At 54.2% G+C, this 22,876-nt stretch overlaps 1 protein-coding gene across 1 annotated transcript in view; it reads right to left on the minus strand.

The window, feature by feature from the left end:
- Positions 1–22,876, minus strand: part of HCN4 (hyperpolarization activated cyclic nucleotide gated potassium channel 4) — a 44,089-nt gene that overhangs the window by 15,277 nt on the left and 5,936 nt on the right. Inside the window, exon 2 of the mRNA XM_077881800.1 lies at positions 3,923–4,346. Within this exon, the coding sequence (XP_077737926.1) occupies positions 3,923–4,346 (424 nt within the window). The remainder of the gene's footprint in view (positions 1–3,922; positions 4,347–22,876) is intronic.

The following is a 22,876-nucleotide window of genomic DNA, read 5'->3' on the forward strand; positions in this document are numbered from 1 at the left end:
CTAGGGCAGGCTATGTGGAGACAGGGTTCCCGGGGCCAGCTGGGGAAGCCCGATCCAATCCTGGGGGTCCAGTGGGAGCCCCTGGCTGGGTGGTGTCCTGCAGAAGCCAGCTCAAAGCAACTTCCTCCCCGCTGGTGGCCAGATAAGGGTGTGTGCAGAGGCGGCGGGGAGTCATCTATTTGGCCTCCTGGGATCTCCGTCCCTGCCCTCGAGACTGAGTACCAATGTCCAGTTCAGAGCTCTGACCTAGGCCTCCTGGGGCCTCTGTCTACCCCGGGGAAGAGCCACGGCGAGGCCTGCCTATCCAGTTCTGGAGAGCCCAGCGGGGAGCCAGGCCAAGGAGGCGGTGGGGACAGAAGCTCCGGACCGAGCTCCCGCGATGCATGGTGCGGGGACATGGTTTCTCTGCCATCTGCCAACTCTCCCCAAATACCATGGCCCCCAGGGCCCAGACGTAAGGAAGGAGCATGGGTGGCTCCCGGGGGGCTGGAGCCTGGAGACTTGAACCAATGCCACAGAAGGTCAAGAGTGGCTACTTCACTGCTTTTGATGATAGTCTAGCTGTATGTTTAAGACAAATTGAAGGCTGGGGGGTGGCCTTGGGGACTGAGGGACCCAACATGGTCTGGAGGTCTACCTGGAGGTCTCTAGGGTCCAACCTCCAGGCCACTGTAGTTCGACTTGGGACAGAAACCAAGAGACTACTTGTCCGGACATTCTAGGAAATATGCCTCCATTCTTCCTCTGCAGCCACTCAGGGGGGCCCCCGGCCCCCAGCCCCACCCCAACACTCTCCCCTCTCAGGTCTGAGCTCAGATCCCCAAGCCAACATCTATCTCTTTGCACCTGGAGGTCCCAGAGGTACCACACGTCCGACCCATCACGCAGAACTGCCCCACCCCTCGGCCCGCTCCGCTGCCTGCCCCACTGCCTGCCGTCCCAAGCGCAGCTGGGAGTCTTCCCTAACAGAGGGACAGATGACAAAATCACTGGCATCCTGCTTTCAGGCGACCTAAGAATGCAGGAAGTGCAGGGAACCCAGAATCAGGAGGCCCAGTTCCAAAATCCTACCGCTGGGCCAGCCCGACTTTCTGCCCCTGTTCCTCACTGACAAACAGGAATAATCAATCCTGCCTGCTTCGCCTTGCCAGCTAGGTGTGAGGAGCCAATAAAACAAAGGGTAAAAAGTATTTGAGGGGCGCCTGGGTGGCGTGGTCAGTTAAACATCCGACTCTTGGTTTCAGCTCAGGTCATGATCTCAAGGTCATGAGATCGAGCCCCACATTGGGCTCTGCACTCAGTGTGGGGTCTGCTTGGGATTCTCTTTCCATCTTCCTCTGTCTGCCCTGCTCGTGCTCTCTTTCTCTCTCTCCTCTCTCTCTCTCTAAAATAAGGAAATATATCTTTAAGGGAAAAAAAAGTACTTGAGAAACGTAAGCCCTCCCATAGAGGTATGGAGGGTTACTCAGACAAATGACCAGGGAGGGGCATTTATCAGACCATCCACTAGGCTTCCCGCGAAGCATTTTATTTTATTTTATTTTATTTTATTTTATTTTATTTTATTTTATTTTATTTATCTTTTTGGGGGGCGGGCAGCCCCGATGGCCCAGTGGTTTGGCACCACCTTCAGCCTGGGGTATGATCCTGGAGACCCGAGATCGAGTCCTGTATCGGGCTCCCTGCATGGAGCCTGCTTCTGCCCGTGTCTGTGTCTCTGCCTCTCTCTCTGTCTGTGTCTCTCATGAATAAATAAATAAAATCTTTTTAAAAAATTTTATGCTAAGCATTTTATAAACATCATCTCGGGGCACCTGGGTGGCTCAGTGGTTGAGCGTCTGCCTTCAGGCCAGGGCATGACCCTGGGGTCCTGGGATCGAGTCCTGCATCGGGCTCCCTGCATGGAGCCTGCTTCTCCCTCTCCTTGTGTCTCTGCCTCTCTCCCTGTCTCTCTCATGAATAAAAAAATAAAATCTTTAAAAAACAAAACAAAACATCATCTCATTTAATCCTTCCAACAATCCAGTGAGGATTATACCACTTTGCAGATGAGAGACTGAGGCTCAGGGAGGCAAGCTGGCACCAAGGTCACCCTGCTAGACAGAGCCAGGATTCTAATTCAGGCCTCACATGTGTAACCCTTGCTAGAGCCCCCAGACCTTCCACTGCTTCCACTCCTCATTGCTGGGAGTCAGGAGAGCTAACTGGGCTGAGCTCCAGCTCCAGCTCGGCCAGATGCCTGCCACATGACCTTGGGCAAGTCATTGCCCCTCTTCTGTCAGCAGGAATAATGCAAATTCTCCTACGCAAAGAGAGTTTCTGCCACAGAGTGACACTGCCAGGCTGGTGTAGGCACTTTCGCAGCACAGGTGTACGTTCCTGCTCCCTCTGACCTCAATCTGCCAGTGCCTCGACCATCAGCCACGGGTGCTACTGTGAGGGCCCAAGCTGCTGCTGGGGTGGGGGCCTTATGTCATGAGCATGGGAACTTCCATCCAACCAAGCGCAGGGGTCCTGAAGACCAGCAGACCAGCAGTAAGCCATGGCAAGAAACGTGCCTCTGCAGAACCTTCCCCAGGCTCCAGCCCGCTCTGCACCCCAAGGTGGGCAGCCTCACAGCGTATACCTACCCCCACGCTGGCACCTCCAGGCTGGCCAGCCTGCTGCCACTGCCAAAAGGCATAAGTTGGACGGTGGCAGATGCAGACAGAAGCGCTGGCACAGTCACCTGCTGTTTTACAAACTCCAGCCCACAGTCCTCCTCTCTTCCTCCCACAGAGGACTGCATTCAGCCCATGGCTGAGTTAGGTTTGTTCCAAACAGTGTTGGCCCACCCAGTTCTTTTACAATTTTTTATTTAGTTTCTGTAGCCAGGACTCTGCCCACAGCCCCTAGGATCCCTTTACGGTTCTTGTGCACATGACTCCAGGCTCCTCGCATGTGGGCTTTTCACTCCCGCCAGCTAGCCACTATGGCTCTTTGTCAGAGACCCACCCCAGGCTGCTCTTTGCCTGCCTAGCACCAAGGGCGGGAAGTGCCCTGAACCAATGGCTGCCGTGCAAGGGGATATAAAAATTCCAACTCCTTGCCCTGACTGGGACAACTCCAAGGTGTGAAGCACAGTGTCCCCAGAGCTCCCCACGGGACTTTCCTTGGTGTCACCTTTATTTGGCTTCCTTCCTTCCACCCTCTGTCCCTCTTCCCCAGCCCCCTACCAGATTATTCTTGGGAATGCTCCCTGCCTCAGCCCCACTGGGGGAAAAAGCCACTTTGATGCAGATCCTCACCTCAGGGTCTGCTCCAGAAGAACCCCCAGGACACCTAAGAATGTTGCCAACAAAATTCACAAAAACCCAGATTTCTGCTTCTCATGATCAGTCTGTAGATCTTGAAACCCTGGGCCTATTCTCTCTTGGCAACAAGTGGCTACAGTGGAGTAGAGGCAGATGGAGGTGTATTCTTCAGTTATCCCCAGTCCCACCATACTCCGTACTGCCTCCCACTGGCCCCTTTCACCCATTTATGTTCCCTGCCTGGCCCCTACAGCCTCATGAGTTTACGTTCTCTACAATATTGTCCAGTGGTTAACAGTGCAGGCTCTGGCATCTGGGTTCACCAATTACTGATTCTGTGACCTCATACAAATCCCTTAAACTTCCAGTCTCTTGGTTTCCTTACGTAAAAAGTGAGTACCTCTACAGTTGTCAGAGACTTAAATGGGATACTGCCTGTAAAGTGATTTTCATAGTATCGAGCACACGATAAGAAGTCAAGAAATTACTAATATTTGTCCTCTTGGAGCAGATGTGCCTGCTATGATCCGACAGCCCAAATCCAACTATCTGAGACTACCTGCTGGCCCTTCACTCCCCCTGTGGGAAAAATACCCCATCCTCTGAGAGGTTTGGGTCTTACCACTCACCTCTTCCCACTGGTGAATATATCGAATGAGGCGAGAGAGACGCAAGAGGCGCAGGAGGCTGAGGATCTTGGTGAAGCGGACGATGCGCAAGGCCCGGGCAGTCTTATAGACTTCTGAGTCGATGCGTGTTTCCACGATGAGGAAAATGTAGTCCACAGGGATAGAGGAGATGAAATCCACCACAAACCAGCTCTTGAGGTACTTCATCTTAATCCGCTGCGGGTCCAGGATGATCTCTGTGTTGTCCTCCACCACAATCCCTGTGCGGAAGTTGAGGACCAAGTCGATGAGGAAGAATGTGTCCGACACCACATTGAAGACAATCCAGGGTGTGGTGTTCTCATCCTTGAAGAAGGTGATGCCCACGGGAATGATGATTAGGTTTCCAACCATCAGCAGCAGCATGGTCAGGTCCCAGTAAAATCTGCCCAGAGACACAGGGGTCAGTCTCCAGGAAGACAGAAAGAATGAGTTACAGACCATGGGAGAAAACTCCAAGGGAGTGCACATGTGGAAGAATGAAGTCTCAGAAGGTTCTAAGTGACTGCGTGAGATAGGCACAGGGGTACCATAGGCAAGATATAGAGATTGGCAGAGAAAGGCTCCCCTTTCCCTAAGGATGCCCCCTGCCTGTCCCTCTGTCTGCTCCCCAGTGACAGGCCTTCCACTCCCAGCCCCACCTCCCAGTGGGAGTCAGGCTGAGAAGCAAACCAATGATGTCCAGAGACAAGTGTGAAGCTGTTTCAGCAGTAGGAGCAGTTCGCCCCACAATACCCCAGCCTTAGGCCAAGCTGCTCCATCCTCCCTGAGGGTCAGCTATGGCCTGAGACAGGCTGGCAGGTCACATGCTACAGCCTGTGACCAGAGAGCAGGGGAAGTCCAGACACACAGCAGGTACCTGGGTGGCAGGATGCCTGGGATCTAGCCCCAGCTCTGTCACAGTCATGTTGTGTGACATTAAGCAGGGACCCTCCCTGCTCTGGGCCTCAGTTTCCTCACTGTGCAATGAGGGGTGGAGTCTAAACACTCTGTCCCATAATTCTGATCTGGCCCTCACCCACACAGGCTTTCTGGGGCTCTCCCTTTAGTCTAGCCCCTATAGTCAGAAAATGTCTGGCCATCTCCCTCTCCCAGAGGTTTACATTCTAACACAGGTTTGGGGAAGGACAGTGAGATCTTCAAGGGCATGAAGTGTTAATGAGGGGATTTCAGGCACCAGTAAGGTGCCACTCAATGCAATGGAGTGAGATCAGTGGGGGTTTACAGTATCATTTCTCCTAAGGTGTCAAACCAATTGCAAGGGTTTCCTGAGGGAGGTGGGAAGGGCTCCAGGGTGAAGCCACCTGGACTAGCAGGGGCCCCTCTGGAGTGTGCACACAGCACACGCAGGCACAGACCCCATGTCTAGAAGGTATGACCAATCAATCCCAGGGACCCTGCCCGAGTACCAGCCACCCCAGGGCTGGCCCCAAGATCTAAAACCTGCACTGCATAGCTATTTCCCCTCTGCTATTAATTTAGACAGTTACAAAATGACAGATAAAGGTATTGTTAAGTCAGGCAGAAGTAAGCATGTTCTCTCCCAAGAGAAATAACCTTTCAGCCATCTTTAATTTTCGACTGCAAGAAAGCCAGGAGGGAGTAGGAGACAAAAAGACCAGCCTCCCCCAAGTCTTCAGAGAGTCCCTCTCCGAAACCTGCCAGAGGAGTTCCAGGTTTGAAAAAAATCACTTCACAGCAAATTGCTGTCTTTGCCAGGTTCAAAATGGTGCTATGAGTCAAGGAGAGGGCAGGGTCTGCTTCACTGAAAGTGGATGAGACAGCCGTCCCACATCACACAGCTCAGGGAAAGGGCAGCTTCTGGAAGGGCAGCTTTGGACAGCTCCTTTGAAAACCAAGCCATTCAGGGCCTCAAGTCAGAGCCTCCCAGGCTAAAAGCTTCTCATTCTAAGGCTGTTGCCAAAAGGTCAACTTCAGCTCCTTCCCTGACCTGCAACCCACCACCCTTCCTCCAGCTCCGAGCCTCTATGCCATCTGGGAGAACCCAACCTAAGACCCAAGAACCCACCCTGGCCATCACACCCCACACACAGAATACCGCACACCCTGCTAATGACGCGTGGGCCCCAGCAGAATGGTTTCAGCTTCAATGGGGTGTTCCTGAGCTGTGTACACTCTCTACACAGCCTCATGCACGTCACTCAAAGACAGCTGCAGACACTCATTAGAAGCACAAACAGGTATCCCCATTCACACACAGAGTGTGCAAACACCCCTATATACACATGGTCACTGTGCCTTTTCATTTAATCTCTTGGGAAAACCAAAACAAAACTGGCATCGAGAGGCTACTGAGGGCCTCATGGCCCTCTGTACATAAAGCTAATAATACACCCAGGCTAGAGGAGTTTCTAAAATTAACAGAGCAGGAGCAAGGCGGCTGAGAATGCTGACTTGGGCAGGCCTGCCACTCCAGCGGGTTTCTACACTTTCCCCAGCTCTAGTTCCCTCAATTACAGACCAAATTTGAGACAGTAATTAACAGGAGAATGTTTGCATTTAGTGGTCTTCAAAAAACCAAATTACATGAGGCAAAAACAACCATTTCCTTGCATTCTGACTAATTATTTCAATCGTGAGTTTCCAGATGCTAAGGCATATTTCTGGTGCCTGATCTGGGCTAGGGTCAGAATGCTGGAGCACTCCTCCCCACAAACCACTATCCTGGAGCATCACAGAGCTACCCAAAAGGCAGCATAATATGATGGGAAGAAAGGCCTTCAGAGCCAGCCAACCTGGGTTCAATTCTCGGTTCCATCATTTACTAGCAAGGCTTTTAATCTCTCCATGCCTCAGTTTCCTTGTCTGCTCACTGAGGAAAATAACAGTACCTAACTTGGGATGCCTGGGTGGCTCAGCAGTTGAGCATCTGCCTTCAGCTCAGGTAGTGATACCAGGGTCCTGGGATCGAGTCCCACACCAGGCTCCCCACAGGGAACCTGCTTCTCCCTCTGCCTCCGTCTCTGCCTCTTTCTCTGTGTCTCTCATGAATAAATAAACCCTTAAAAAAAAATCAGTACCTAATTTATACTGTTATAAGAATGACAGGAATTGATATTTGTAAAATGCTCTGACCTATGCCTATCTATGTTATTAAATGAGTCAATAAGGATTCAAGACCTTATTCACAGGAAAAAGGTGAGGGAGGAAAATGAAAACGTCCAAGGAAGAGTCAAAACAAAGCATCTGCTGGGGGGGGGTGGTGGTGGAAGGAAACTTATAATGGTCCTGAGAGAGTCCAGTGGTGGAAGTCAAGGATTCTGTGAACAGACAACAGAACCAGGCTAACTCAGCAAACTGATGTCCTGACCTCAGGGAGCTCATGGTCCCGTCAGAAGATAAGACTTAGAAGACAAGTTGGGCAACGATGTAAGAAACCATCCTAGGCAGCAGCCCAGCCATCTGAGGTGCGGTCCCATTGGCCCAGAAGGGTGAGGCCAAAAAGTGCTCCTGGAGGAGCTGGGCTTTGGGAGCTGCCCTTGGCCCTGGAGACTACCTCTCCTTACTCTTGCAAGACAGCTGCACAGATTTTCTAAAGCAGGCCAGGGGTTGGGGGTTCAGCACCACGGACAGCTCCCGGCACTCGGCCAGTCCCATTGGGCGGCTCAGCCAGGGGATCTTGGCAGCAGCCTCCGCACAGCATCTTCAGCCCCTGGGCCCCTCTTCTTGCCAACCCCAGTGATCAGAAGCATCTCAAGTGATTCCATAATGTCTCTGAGATTTTTTATTAGGGGGGCTTCTTGGTGACTGAATTCATAAAGACTCCAAAACATTTCACACGTATCAAGCACTTGCTTTGAGCTTTCCACATACTACTTAACTGAATCCCTGTACCAGCACTGAGGTGGCTGCTATTTTGCGGATGATGACACCGAGACTCAGAGAGAAGTATCTACTCAAGATCGCACAGCTAGTGAGGGACAGAACGAGATTCTGAGAGGTCTGGGACACTTGAGAGCCTGACCACTTAGGATTTTAGGCACCTCATTGGGATGCAGTGAGGGAGACCAGCCTTACTGGCACCTCTGCATCACACTGGGGAGGTAGCCTATCACAGCGGGTGTAGTCCTCTCTTGTAGACAAGAGAGGAGAGGGAGATAGTGCCAGATGGTGACTACACTTATAGTGGTGAGCACTGAATAATGTATAGAACTGTTGAATCACTATGTTCTACACCTGAAAGTAATATAACATTGTATGTCACCTCTAGTTCAATCATAAAATTTTAAAAAGAGAGAGGAGAAGAGAGAGTTGTGAAGAGGTTTGGAGGGGACCCATCCTCCTGATGCTGGAGCCTTCTGAGGTACTTGCTAGGTGGGGGAAGTAGCACACCTTTCAAATATTAAAAGCATCCCAGTCATAAGCGATCAGTCGGGCACAGTTGCGCCATCCTGTAAAAGGGAGGTACAAACTCAGGTCCATGGAGGAGGGAATAGTAACATTTCCAAAACCTCAAGCTGGATGCACCACCTTCCCGCAGCACCTCGCTGCCCTAGAATCACTCATGGCTAACCCCCACAATCCAGGGTGTGCATCCATGGTGGCGGGTGGCAGGTCCTGGCAGGGAAGCAAGGGACAGCCAGACTCAGCCATGCTGGTGTTGGCACATGCCTGAATGACAGGCCTTGTTCTCTCCAAAGCCAGATGACCCTCCCCTATCCCAGTGTCCTCTAAGCTAAAAGGAAATCCTGGCCAGCAAAGACACCTCACCCTAGTTTCAGCCCCAGGACCCCAGACCTGTCCTCCCTTAATCCTGGACCTTACTTCCTACCTGGCCACACAAGCAGACAGGTGAACCTTCAGCAGGTGGGCATGGCCTATAGGGCAGCTTTGGAGGAGCAGGTGTCATGTGCAGAAGAAATGGGGGGATGGCAAAAAGCCAAGCAGCACTTTTACACTGATACCTAGAATATTTCATGGTTTGGTCTGAAAGGAAAGATATGGCCCCAATACCTTTGGGAAGAGGCAATGGAAGGCTCCTGACCCTGAACTCAGAGACTCAAGGACCAGACCAAGGGCCCTCTCCTTCCTTAGAGGTGAAGAGGAGTGAAAGGTAATAAAATGGGGCAGGAGAAGTACAAGTCAGAAGAGGGATGGCCCCCTTCAGCCTCCTTTTGTCCACACACACCCATGTTTGCCTTTAGCACATACGCTTGCACACACGCAGGCACGCACATGTACACACCTACATACACACCCCCATAATACATTTTTGCACATACTCTCACCTATGCATTCCTGCTCATTTTTGCCCTTGTCCACACATGCATACTTTCTTGCACACCCGCTTGCATACATCTTGACACAAATGACATCCACTGGGAATCCTGCCAGCTAGAAGAGAGTGTCAGTTTTTTGCCCATTACATTCTTTGCCATCCTTCGGGATTTGTCTGAAGTGCTACTCCTTCCAGGCCTCTCCAACCCCTCAACGATGGAGCCTCAGCCCAGCCTGAGTCCTGACTTTGGACGCCCTGGAATGCTGTGGCTCCCTGAAGGCAAGGGCCTTGTCCCAGACATGCCTGCACTCCTGCCATGCTGACTGCAGGCCAGGGGCCCCATGCCTTCTCCCAGGTGAGCGGCACACCCAGCGCCCCATCGATAACCCCTCCCTCTGTATAGACACCTCTCCTAGCACCAGACCTGCATTCCCATCTGCCACCTGGAGGCCTGCTGGCTCCTCCACCCAAGTCCCAGGCTGAACTCAGCATCTTCCTCCTCAGAGCTGAATGGCACACTCAGCATCTCAATCACCTGGGCTCAAGACCTCAAAGCTATCCTCAGCTGTTTTCTCCTTCCTACAGGCCCCGCATGCAGTGTCAAGTCTTGTCTAGCATCTTTTTTTTTTTTAAGTAGGTTCCACACCCAGCATGAAGGGCCCGAATTCACAACCCTGAAATCAAGACCTGAGCTGAGATCAAGAGTTGGACACTTAACCGACTGAGCCACCCAGACACGCCTTGTCTAACATCTACGATGGCTTCTGAATCTGTCCGTGACTGCTGTGTCCCAGATCAGCTCCTCACTGCTCCTCGCCTGGACCCTTGCCCTTGTTGCCTGTCTCTAGCCTCCACACTCTTTCCTTGCAGCTCACATGATCTCTGGGTTATCTTCCCAAATATTATGATTATATCACCCCTTGCTTGAGCCGTCTTGGCAGACTCCCCATGACTATAGAAGAAAGTTTGAGCTCCAAGGTCTGGCATCCCCTGTGCCCCACTTCCCCATTCTCCCTCCTGCTTCCTTCACAGTAGCCACGGACACCCAGCCCTTGGCTCTATCTCCATCCACATTCCAGCTCCTCCCCCTAAGCACTGGCCCTGCCTCCTGAACCTTCACCTCCTGAAATGCCTTCCTTCATCCAAGACCCAGTTTGACTGCCTCCTCCTCCAGGACGTCTGCCTACCCATGCTGTGTGCCTGGGAGCAGCTTTCACATCCTGCCCCTTCCATCAGGCACCACCTAGGTCTCCTCTTAGCCTCCCAACACATCACAGAAACCAGGAATCCAGGAAGCCTTGTGTCTGGGACAGCAATGGGAGCGGGGAACTCCCCCTGGATTCCTGAGCTGGCCTTTGGTTTTCCAGGCCCAGCACAGACGACAGCGACGACAATCAGACTGGTGGAGGACAGCAGTCAATGTTTTCTGGACGCTTACTGTGTACCAGGCACTAATCGGAGTACCTTACACAGATTATTTCATTTGATCCTCATAAAATCCCTGTGAGGGAGATACTACGATTACACCTATTTTACAGATGAGAAGACTAAGGCACAAGAAGTTGAGAAATTTGCTATATATAGTGGATCAAGAATTAAGCCCAAGGAGCCTGCCTCCAGAGTCCCACTTTTAACCACTCTGGAGAAATAGGAATCTGGCTACTAGTATTTTTCTCCCTCCCACACTCTGTACCTCCCCCTGCCCTTCCCGCTTCCACCATGGCACCTGCACCCTCAACATCTCTACTCCCTGACCCCTCCACCGCTTCCCTTTCACAAGCTGTATCCTAGAGATGCCCCTCTCCTAAACCCCACACCCGCCGAGTCAGGGGTGGGGCCGGCACCCTCCCCACTCCACCCTGTGCCGCTTCCTGCCTGTGCTAGGGATGTTTACAAGATCCTTTGAGCAGCCTGTCATTTTCTGGCCAGCCTGCCGGCATCCATCTGCCGCGCTCGGGGACCCTGGCAGTGCTGGCACTTGGTTCACAACCTCCCATTCCACTCCAAACCCTGTCACGGTCCTGGTGACTTCTACTCCATATATCAACCCCCAACAGCCGGCCCCTCGAGGGCTTGGTGCCCTGAGTCTAATGACAGCATGTCAGTCACCCCTCAGCGTGGGATGGACCATGTCACCCTCCCTGGCTGTTCCATCTCTCACCCCGACCTCCTTTCCCTCCAGCTCTCTTAGGAGTCTTGCTTAGTCTACTCTGTAGTGTCTGTCCCAGGACCTGTGAGTTACAGAGGAACCCTCTTGCCTCCTCCCCTCCCCTGAGACCTAATGGTCCAGCTCTCCCACCCCCTTCCCCATCCCCCCCACCCCTGTCCTTCTAGCCTTCGCTTCACAACAACACACCATTCACCATTCATCAGGGCCAGCATTCACCCTTTGCAGGTTTCATGGGGACTGTGCAAAAAATCCCACAGCCTCAGGCCCACCCTGCTATGTAAGCGCCTTAGCTCCCGTGCCTCAATTTCCCCATCGGGGTTTCCATACTCAAATGGCCCTCACCCCCAACTGCCCAGCCTTCCAGGATAGCCTTGGAAACTTTCGCCACCATTCTCCTCCAGCAGCCACTTCAAATTATCTTCTCCCTCCTCAAAGCTCTAAAACCACTTTTCTACCCCACTCTCATCAGATAACACCACCTTCTACTTTACAGAGAAAAAGAGAAGCCATCAGGGATGTCCCCTTCCTCTTTCCCCACCCCCTCCTCCAGTAGCAAGAGCACTGGGGACCCCACCCCCTGCCTCCTGACTAGTTCCCTCTGCCTCCCCAGGGACCCTGACCCTGGCCTCTGCCTTCAGTCTCCCTCCCCAAGTGTCCTTTCCCATCAGCTCGTTCTTTTAAGCTCCCTACATTTAAAAAATAAAATGAAACCACTCTCGAATCCCGCCGCCTTATCTCACCCAGCAGAAACAAGCTTCCTGGAGGAGGTGTCACAGGGCCCGCCCTCTCCCTTCCATCACTCCTGCGGACCCCGCAGCAGCCACGCAGGCCAGGGGGTGCTCCCTGGTCTGTTCCTGGCTGACCCTCAGCATCCCTGCCTCTGAGCCACTCTGCTGAGACGACTGGGTTTTCTCCCTTTGCTCTGCCTCTCTCTTTCCTTCCCCTGCGTGACCTTTAAGTGTTTTTGTTCCTTTGGGCCCCAGCCTCTTCTCTCTCTCCACACTCTCCCTGCGTGATTTTACCAACTCCCACGGCCTCCATTATTCTGCTGGCTTTCAAGCCAGGCCTCTCTCTGAAGCTCCACACCCATGCGCTCACTTGCCCGTTCCACCTTTACACCTGGGATGTCCTGCAGGAACCTCATTCTCACCACCTCCAGATAGAACTAAACAGCTTCCTCTGAAACTCTTGTGCTCCCAGCAGGAGTTCCTCCAGCCATCCAAACGATGCTGGCACGATCCAGACACCCGGGAGCTACCCTCCACCTCCCTCACCTACCAACATCCAACCAGTCGGACTGAGCCTCATCAGCAGCCTCCTACCCTGCGGCTTCCTAGCTGGGTTCCTGGCCTTTCCAGGACCCCACACACCTCAGGGTCCTGGGTGGGGTCCGCATCCCCCAGCAACCCACTCTCCACACTTTGCTCAGAGTCCTGTGTTCCCAGCTAAACCAAGTTTCACTGTCGTCCCCCAGGTCCTTCTGGATCTGGACTCTGCCTCCTTCCCATGTCTTGTCACCCTTCCTCCCCTCATCGCTCTGCTCCACACATACCACCAGCTCTCGGTGCCCCAAATGCACCATGCTTCCTGTCCTCTGGGCTAGCCCACATGCGGGCGTTTGCCTGGCCTCTCCTCCCCACCCCTGCCCACCCCGGCCCCTTGGTTCAGAGGAGGCATTGTTTCTTGGTATCCCAGGCAATCTGGTTAGATGCCCCTTATCAGCATTGCCTCAGCATAGTATTTATCACACTATGATGAAATTGTGTGTTTGATTTGTGTGCTTACATCTTACGGCGTACGAGACTCTCTGAACTTGGCACAGGGCCTTTTACACGGTGGGTCCTAATAAATGTGTGAATGGGTGTGTGAATGGATGCATGCACAAAGCTGAGTGACAGGTGGCCCAGCAGAAGCTGCAGGAAATGGCAGCTCACGGAGACCCACGAGGCTTTCACAGGCCTCCGATGATCAGGGTGGAACGTGTCCTGTCCAAACCCTCAAGACTCCAAGACTCCCGGGAACACCCATCAGAGGATGGCCGCCACCTGGTGCTGAAAATCATGGTGGAAAAGTCAGAGAAGGAAGGGCAGAGCTGGGGGGGCGGGGGGTGGAGAAAGAGTAGATGAACAAGAGACAGGCCAGAAGCATGGGGGTTGGGTTTCTGACAGAACGGGGTGAATGAGGGGGCTGGTAGGGGGACACAGTGACCTCCACCTTGGCACAACTGTTTCCAGCCTGACCGACACAGGCCTACGGTAGCAGAACACCCCCTCATTAGGGGCATGCCCTCTCGGTGGGGATCTTAAGGATTGCCTCTTGGCTGGAAATGGGCCTACCACAGAGATGGGGCAGGGGAGGGGGGCCTGGGGCAGGGGAAGAGGCAAAGGGCAAGGGCAGGAAGGAGACAGTCCCACTTCTAGAATCCTCCTGTGTTGCCCCCATCTGCAGACCCAGGATGAGTCTTATGTCCTCAGCCCTGCCCTGTTCCCCACCGTCCCCAAGAGCAGAAACGATTGCTTTTCCTTTTCTGAGATGTGAACACATAGCTGGGCCTGGGGGTGGGGAGTGAGGGGTGCAGGGGCCTCTCAGTAAAATTGTCTTATTGCTAAATGGATGGATGGACTAAAGGCTGTTGCCAGGGAGGAGGACTGCCAAAAATAAAAATAAAGAAACTACCCTAAAATGTTAACACCGATCATGGCTACATGGTGGGATTATGAGTGATTTTGTTTGCTTCATCACACCTTTCTATATTTCCTACATTCTGTTCTATTTCTAAATTCCATATTTTCTTTAAAAGGGCAAATATTTCCTTTATGATCAAAAAGCGAAATCGCCTTTAGCCAATGACCAGTGCCCCATGCTGGGAAGAGTCCCCTCACACGTGTCAGGAGAGAGACACACTGGGTCCTCGGGGAAACTCTTAGGCAGCCAGCATAAACATGCAGAGAGCGTGTTAGCATGACGAGGAGGTCAGGATGAGCAGATTTTTTGGAGGAGGGTGGTGATGAAGGAGGGAGGGAGGGAGGCCATTTGAAGGGCAGGTGCGACAGGCAAAGGAGACCACGTGCCTGCCCACACCACACACGTGGGCAGGCACACAGGAGAGCCTCCCTCCTTGCCTTCCTCCCTCCCAACGGTAAAACTGGGATCTTCCACCAATCCTGCCTGCTCCCTCCGTGTCTAGGCTCCTGCTCAGTATTCTCGAGACAGAGCTGCTGCCCAGCCCTATGCCCTCCCAGAGAAGCTACTGGCTCCCTGGGGGCTGGACTGGGGGTGGGGGTTGGGGGTTGAGGGTGGGGAGGGGGGGTCCTCCCTGCCTATGCCCTGGACCTGGCATTTTAGACTCCTCCCCCTCGCCCCCCAGGCCAGAACTCCACATCCCACAACCTTCCAGAGCCAGGCTGGGCCCACAGCTCTTGCCTCCGAGGGCATAGCCCCCCATCCTCACCACCCCCTCTTCTGGCCCAACCTCCCCGACTTGGGGTCTCCCCCACCCCCCCTTTAATAGATGACTTGCTCTCTTCCTCCCACCCGCCTCTGGCCACTAGGGCTCTATTTTTAACCCACCTCAAACTCTCTGACTCAGAATCACAGGGCTCCCAGGTAGCTGCTCCCTCAGCTGCCTGAGGCTGCCTCCAGAACAGATTCAGAGCCAAGGGCATCTAGTGCTTCGTTTATGGGTGAGATAGCTGGGATTCTGGTGTATTTTTATTTTTTAAGTTTTCTATGTGACTTAAGGAAGAAAATTTGGTTTGGGTTTTGGTTTTGAAGCCCCAAGAAGACCCGTTACTGCTGTCTCTTTGCTTAGTCTCTCCCTCTCCTGGGCCGAGGGCCTAGCCTTTAGCATACAGTGAGGGCTAGCTCTCGGCTATTCCCCAAGCAGAGGTGAGCTGAGGGCTGTAACCCATGGAATCTTCCTCCTTCTGTGATCTTTCAATCATCCAGCACATTGCTTTGCACACACATCACTTGGGGATTTTACTAAAGCACAGACGGGGATTTACTAGGTGTGGGGTGAGGGCTGACATGTGCATTGCTAATAGGCTCCCTAGTGACAGTGAGGCTGCTGGTCCCCAGACCTCACTCGCAGTAGCCAGGCTGTAGCAGACAGTAGGGAGTTTAGGCATTGTAGTGTTTAAATACCTGGCTGTGTGGCCTCGGACAGATTCCTTAACCTCCCTGAGCCCGTTTTCTCATGCGTAAAACGAGAACATGAATCCCACCTCACAGGATTCTGGGAGAATTCAATGAGATATTTATAATGTGCTACACCAGGTAAATACTCAGTGTATGCTGGCTGTTATCATCACCATTGTTATTCTTGTGACCACGAAGACGCAGCTCCTGGCCTGAGGGCTATGGGGACACTGACGTGGGTGCCAGTCTCACCATGAGGAGCCTGCAGTCTTAGGGAGGCACAGACCCACCCCCACAGGGCAGCTGATGGGCCAGACCAATTCCAAGGGCAGATGAGCCACAAGCTGGTGGGGGCGGGTAGTGAGGGGACTGTCTGGCTCTGCTGTGTGGGCTGGGGATAGCTGGAGGGGAACTTCAGCCAGCCTTGAGAATGTGGCCGGAAAGGAACAGGGAGCAGCAGGGCCCATGCTACCAGCAGAAGGAATCCAGGCCAGGGGCCAAGAGCCATGGGTTCTAGCTCCCTCTCCCTCCCCCAACTTGCTGTGTGCCCTGAACAAGTCCCTGCCTCTCCTAATCCTTCTCTCAGTTTCCCCCTTGATAAGGGAGGATGGAGCTGGACGATCTCTAAAGAACACCAATTCCATGAATCTCTGCAGTGCAGAGGCTAAAGAGGCCAACCAAGGGCAGCTGGCCAGATGGAAAGCTCGCCAAGAGAAGAGTACAAACCTTAGAGAACTCTGGCATCCTGTCCCTCCACTCGAGACTGGTCTGTAGAGAAGACGGGGGCATCCTGAAAGCCAGACCGCATAGCTGGGACTCTTCCCTCTTCCGGGGCCGTGGGAGACCACAAAGGTTGCAGAGGAAGAGAGTTCCTCCGGGGAAGGGATTGTGACTGCACCTTCTCGACGGTGCAACAGAGCAGGGGCCCGACCGTAAGGAAAACCGAGATATCAGCCCATTGCTTCTCTGAAGGGCTGAGACTTTAAGCCTGTGCATGCAGATACACTAATGTGAGAGTGAGTGCGTGCACACACATACACCCCAACGTGTACGGCGGGGGTCATCTGCCCTATAGCGCCCCCAGATGCCAGAATGCTGTGTTCCCTCAGGCTGGTGGCCTAGCCTCTCTGAGCTGCACCCAGCTGGGCGGCCAGACCATCTGGGGAAAAATTGGGAGGGGACTAGCAGCTGGAGCTCTTCCCCGCCCAGCTTCCAGGAAACAAAGGCTCAAGCTCTGGCTGTCCCCACTCAGGAGACTGGAACAAAAATAGCATACCGCTGAGGAGCAGCACGTGAGCACAACCCCAGGGGAACTCAGGTAGGAGAGCTCACCTGCTCCTGAAGGAGGGGGCACCGGGGTGAAGGGGGAACCAGATGGACTCAGCGCAGAAGTGGTGCTCTAGTGACTATGAGCCTCGGGAGGACTGGGACGCGGTGGGCGGGCTGCCCGCAGAAGGGAGCTAAGTACCGGCTCTGAGAGGGTCTATGTGGCCCCTTCTTGCTGAGATGGGGGTTCCCTGGAGGTGCCTGGGCTCTTGACAACACGAGCCAGATGGGACTCTGCTGCCTTCCGTCTAGGAAAACACAGTCTGACAAGGACGCTGCCGAGCAAGGGCCATGGTCCCTGGGGTCCCGCCAGCCCAGAGTTTTCTGATTCTGATCGCTAACAGAAGAAAGGTAACGACTCCCTGGAGAGGGGCCTGTCACAAATGAGGTTGGACGGCGGGCTAGGGAGCAGCGGGCTAGGGAGCCAGCAATTCACCCCCAGGCGGGGGCCCAGGGCCAAGGGCCTGGGCAGGCTGGTGTGGGTGGAGCTGCAGACCGTGCATGGGCCTGCAGGGGCCTTACAAGTGCCCCGCTCCCTGGCTCCTCCAGTGACAGAAGCAGAATCATCTGGGTGCTCCCCCAAATCATACCCACCCTGGGGCCGCACGCCGGGAGGCCCAGGCATCCGGGGTTGCACAAAGCTCCCAGGCGACCCGGGCCTGCCAATTTCAGCTTGGGGTCTTGCTAGAACCCCATCCCTCTCTGGAAGCATTTTCAATGAGGAAAGCAAGGCGCAGGGAGGGGAGGCCTCGGCTCAGTCCTCACTGCTGGATGGGGCGAGAGAGCATCCACTGGCCTCTTACTCACCACGGGCCCCCTCGGCTCTGTCCCCAGAAGCTGTGAAGCAACACAGCGGGATGATGACTCCTCAGAGCCTCTGGGACAGGATGAACAGCTTGCCGCATTTCCTTCCCCTGCCAATTCCAAAGCCCATGGTGCTGCCAGTCACAGCTGTCTAGGCTGACCTGCACTCCCCATGGAGCCTCCCATCTGAACTCTCCCCAGGCCAGGTCTGAGCTCCCAGGAGGGGACAACCATCCCCCAGGAGACATAACTGGGAGGAGAAGGGGGCGGGGTCCTTTGCCCAGCGAACAACAAAAAAAACCCGACATCCACTCCCACAGGAGCCACGACCTACTGGGGGTGCTCAGCAGACCACAGAGACGCCGCACAACCTGCTGGGGAGCCTCCGCCCCATTCCCCAGCACAGAGGGCTGGCCCTCTGTAGAGAGGCCCGTGTGTCGGGGACTCCCGCTGCCCCAGGAGCACAGGCGTCGTACAGCTCCAGGATCCTGCCTGGATAGGCCTCTGTGGAGTCTCCAGAAAGAGGGAGGGAGGTGCTCATCAGCTCTACTCATCAACAGCGCTGTCCCTGCCCTGCTGGCTCAATTTGTACTAATGGGGTCAGGATTACAGGTTCAATACCTATTTGGGCAATTAGCTTTGCTCTCTTCTCAGCCTCAGACTGAGCCCTGACCCTGGACACTGAGACAGGAAAGGACCTTGCTGAGGTCATACAGAGGAACAGGAGAAGGGTCAGGAGAGCACACTGAGTTACAAGCTAAGCAAGCTCAGGATGAGAGAACCCGGGCTCCAGGGTGGGCCAGCCCCGATGCTGCACAGAGAGGCCCCAGCTGCAGAGTCTCCCCCGCCAGCCCGTGTTGCTTCTAAAAGATGCCGATGGCACTGCTGAGGCCTGAGGGCTGGAGGGTCTTTCCTGTCCCTGCAGAAGGAACAAGCGCCCTGTGTCCTCTGACAGACTCTAGGTGGGAGAAGCTGGCTTTGGTGATGAGTGGCTGAGGACTCACGTTAATCATTGACAGGGGCTGCTCCAGCCTACAACAGGGAACTGCAGGGTAATTACTTCTGGGCTCCAGGCCACACACTCAGTGACATTAATGCGGCGGCAACAGCTGCCTTCCAGGCGTAGTATAGCAAGAGAAGGGGGTCATCTCAGAGGTTGTGCAGCTGGGGCTGAAGCCAGAGCCAGGAGAGCGCCCTGGGCCACAAGGACCTGGGGTGAGAGGCTAGGGAGATATGCACACACGTGCCAATATACGAGTACATGTACTCAGACAGCATCAGGGTCGAGCCCCAGGGCAGTGGGGTCACAGTCCTCAGGGGTGAAGCACAGAGCTTAATAAGAACAGGTCCAAAGCGGCAGCTGTTGAGTAACCTGCCCGTAGTGCCCACCAACACCCACCCCAGCCCCTTAGCTCCATTTCCCAGAAACCGGCTTCCAAGAAAGTGTGCAGAATGGTTCTCTCTTTCCTTCAAATCCAGCTCAGATCTGCTTCCTCCAGGAAGCCTTCCCTGACCACTAATCCATACTGATCTACCCTAAGAGGAGCTGAAATCCTATTGTCTTCTTTGCCAGGTGGTAGTGACTCTCGTCCTCTATGATGGGTGACAAGAGTCTTGGAATAGAGCATCTGGTCTCTGCGGGAGCATGACCCACCCCCCCACCCCTGACGCTTGTCCCTCCCCACGCCCAGAAGACGGTGTATTAGCCAGCCCCATGTTACGTATTAATTTCTGAAAGCCTTGTTCACGCAGACATAACACGTCCACCCACACGGATAAATGCTTAGACAGACACAAAATCATCAGCAGCCAATTATCAGGCCCCCGCAGCTGCCGTGAGCCGACCTGGAGGCCCCGCTGCAGGCTCAGCAGTTTGTGGAGTGGGGAGTGCGGCGGGGCGCAGGGAGTCCCTCCGTCAAGCCAGCACACATCCCTGCCCAGCCCTGGGCACCGCTGTGCAGGAGCCCTGAGCTGGCTGCCCGGCTGGGAAGACACACACCAGCCCCAAACAATGGGAGAGCCGAGTGGGGCGGGGAGCCGTCACGTGTGAGATTTGGTGGCTCCGGCGGCGGCAGTGGCACTGTTGTTTATTTATAATTTGTGCTTTACCTCCCAGAGAGGACCAGAGGCAGCTGGCTCAGATGCTAAGAGGTGTAGGAGCTCGGGGAGCTTAAAGGGAGGGCATCCTAACGGGGAGGGTGCAGGGCGGGGTGGGCCAGGTGCTCACCTTGCCCCCAGCCCTGGTGCCTCAGGGAGGCACTGGGGTTGCTTCCGAGGCTTTGTCCAAGGACTCGGGTCCTGACCTCTGACCCAGGCCTTATCTTGGTCTCAGGCTGAACCCTGATCCTGGTCACAGTGTGGGCCCAGACCGTGGCCTCAGATAAAGATCTGACCTTGATCACACTCCGACCCCAGACGCACAGTCCTAAATCAGGACTCCACTTCCTCACATCCCTGAAGGATGTACTAGATAGACCATGTGACCACCTAGTTCTCTGGTGGAGAGAACCCAGAGTCCACTGGCTACCTGTCCCCTTCCTCTAGGATCCCTACTCACCCCTGTTGAAGAACAGATGCCTCAACGGCATCTGGATGCGGTTCCAAAATCCCAGAGGCTTCCACACCAGTCAGCATCCTGATCCTGCATCCCCGGGAGTAGAGCAGCCCCAGAGTCGGGGGGTTAGGGCAAGCATGGCTCAGCCTCCAGATGCTGCATCCCCCGATATGGAAAGACTCCCTTCTCACGGATAAGCTTAAGTTCAGAAGGGACTCTGAAAATATCTATCACCTCAAAATTCAGGCATGGAGCCGGGACAACCAGAAACAGCTCCAGTGACCGGGCACTGCGTGGCGCCCGCAGAGACCAGACGCTGCATTCCAAGACCCTTGTTACCCATCATAGAGGACGGTACCCACCCGGCAAAGACGACAATAGGATTTCAGCTCCTCTTAGGGTAGATCAGTGGGGTAGGTAGTTTAGCATCTGCCTTTGGCTCAGGCTATGATGGAGTCCCATGGCAGGCTCTGTGCTCAGCGAGGGGTCTGCTGCTCCCTCTCCCTCTGCCCCTCCTCATGTGCTCTCTCTCTCTCTTCACTTTCCCTCTCAAATAAATAATCTTAAAAAAAAAAAAAAAAAGCCCCAGTGACAAGACCATTCAGGACCTCTGGTTGGGGTCTCTGCAGCCAGATGTTACATAAGCCACTGGGTTCTGGTTTCACCTCTGACACAGACTCATTCTGTGACTTTGGGCCAGTGGCTTCCCCTCTCTGACCCTCTGGTCCCCTTGTAGAAACGAAGGCTTTAGGCCAGGAGCTCGCTAAGGCCCGTCCAGATCTGGTGGTAAATCTCCCCTGCCAGCTCAGCCCCATCCCTCCACAGCCCCACCATACCGGTAACATGTGGGCAAACATCACCGGCAATGTTTGCATTCTCAGGAGAATGTCTTCTTGAACTACTTTTGTAATTTAGCTTTGTAAAGCTAACAGAAAAGAAGAAGGAGGAGACAAAGCGGGAGAGAGGAAGGAAGAGGGATAGAGAGAGTCCTAGAGACCAGGTTCAAATTGCAGTTCTGGTACTCGAGAGCTGCATGATTTAGGATAGATCTTTTTTTTTTCCTCCCATCAGAGACTCAGTTTCTTTATCTGTAAACTGGGGACAATAGAACCTATCATTCAGGCCACCGTGAAAAGTAAATAAAACATGAGATACAACGCTTCTAGCCGCTTGGTACATAGTATAGACGGTTCATAAGGGGGCGGTTACCGATCTGTGAATCATCCTGGCTTCAGTCTTTGCTGGTTTGATTCTGGGGTTGTCAACTCAAACCTACAGGCGTCAGGCTGATAAATGTGCAAGAATGACACGGCTTCGTATAGGACCTGAGGGACAGTGGGCAACCAGAGAGCAGAGGCCTCTAGTGTGCCCCTGCTGCCTGCTGTGGTGTGGGAACGTGGGGCCAAGGCTGCCAGAGTTTCCAATTTTTTAGGAGAAGCCCGAAAGCCAAATTCTTATGTTACATCTTTCCATTTTAAAACAGTGTCTCAGATTTGTTATGACACACTGTGCTGCCCAAACAGAACACATCTGGGTGCTGTATTTGGTCCATGGGATGCTGCTTAGCAACTTCTGGTCTATGTACTGCTGTCTCATCTTGAGCACCCTTGGTGACGGGGAGCTCACCATCTTTTTGTGCTACTTCTGCCTCAATTCTGGGCAGGTGCTGATGATTGAGAGTGTCTGTGAGTGGCCTCCTAGGCTTTGGAATCACAGATTTCCAGGGCCCTGGCAATGCTTTCTCAGTAAAGCCCGGCTGGCAGAGAACATCCTCTCCAAAGCCAAGGCAATGCCCCTGCCCTCCCCAAGGCCCGCTCTGGCTGGGAAATGTGGATTCTTCAATATCCCCTGGGCCCAAGCAGGACCGCCTGGCCAGCCTTAGTGGCCCTTCTATTAATTAGCAACTGGCAGTAGCAGCTTTGTAAGAGTCCTTGAGCCAAGGGGTGTATATGTTGGAGCCCGCTGCCTCCTCGGTTATATGCCAAGCCCTCCTTCCTGCCGGGGGCAGCTGAGACCTCGCCTTCTGCTCCGGGCGAACTCCCCCATGATGGCCAATGTTGTGACAAGGGGCCGCTCGGGCTGCTATGGCACCATCAGCTCTGTCATCTGTGTGTAGACAGTGCCTTCCAGGGTGGGAGGGGGGCTGAGGGGGGGACAGGCAAGTCCAGCCCACTGAGGGGGGCTGCTAGGCATGGTGTGGGGCGGTGGAAGGGGCATTAGGGTTCAGACAACCCCCCCAACACAACCTCAAGGTGCCAGGGCAGCTGCTTTTACTGGATGTCTCTTCCCCTTCCCAGGCAGCCACTGTCAAGGCCACCTCACACCCACTCTCCTGCCCTGACATGTCTGGACTCCCTCACTGACATCTGTTCCTTCCCAGAAACCTCACTGCGGCACAGCGGTCCCCGCACTCCCTCTGCCCCTGCTCCTCCAGCTGGGCCCACCCCTCTGGCCCTTCGAGTCGGAGAGAAGCTGCCCAAGCCATGGGACAGGGTGGATTCCTGAGGGCCCTCTGGCTATCTGGCCTCCTCTTGCTCATCCCACACCATCAGTCAGCATCCAGGAACAGCCGGGTCCAAGCCGCAGTGCGGGAGGGGAGGAAGGCTGTGAGGTCAACCCCCCTAAGCGTGCAGCTGACCTCTATCACTAAGGGTTGCTCGACCCGGGTCACAGAATTCGCCC

This window comes from Canis aureus, chromosome 32 (assembly GCF_053574225.1).
Source record: "Canis aureus isolate CA01 chromosome 32, VMU_Caureus_v.1.0, whole genome shotgun sequence".
Taxonomy (NCBI): domain Eukaryota; kingdom Metazoa; phylum Chordata; class Mammalia; order Carnivora; family Canidae; genus Canis; species Canis aureus.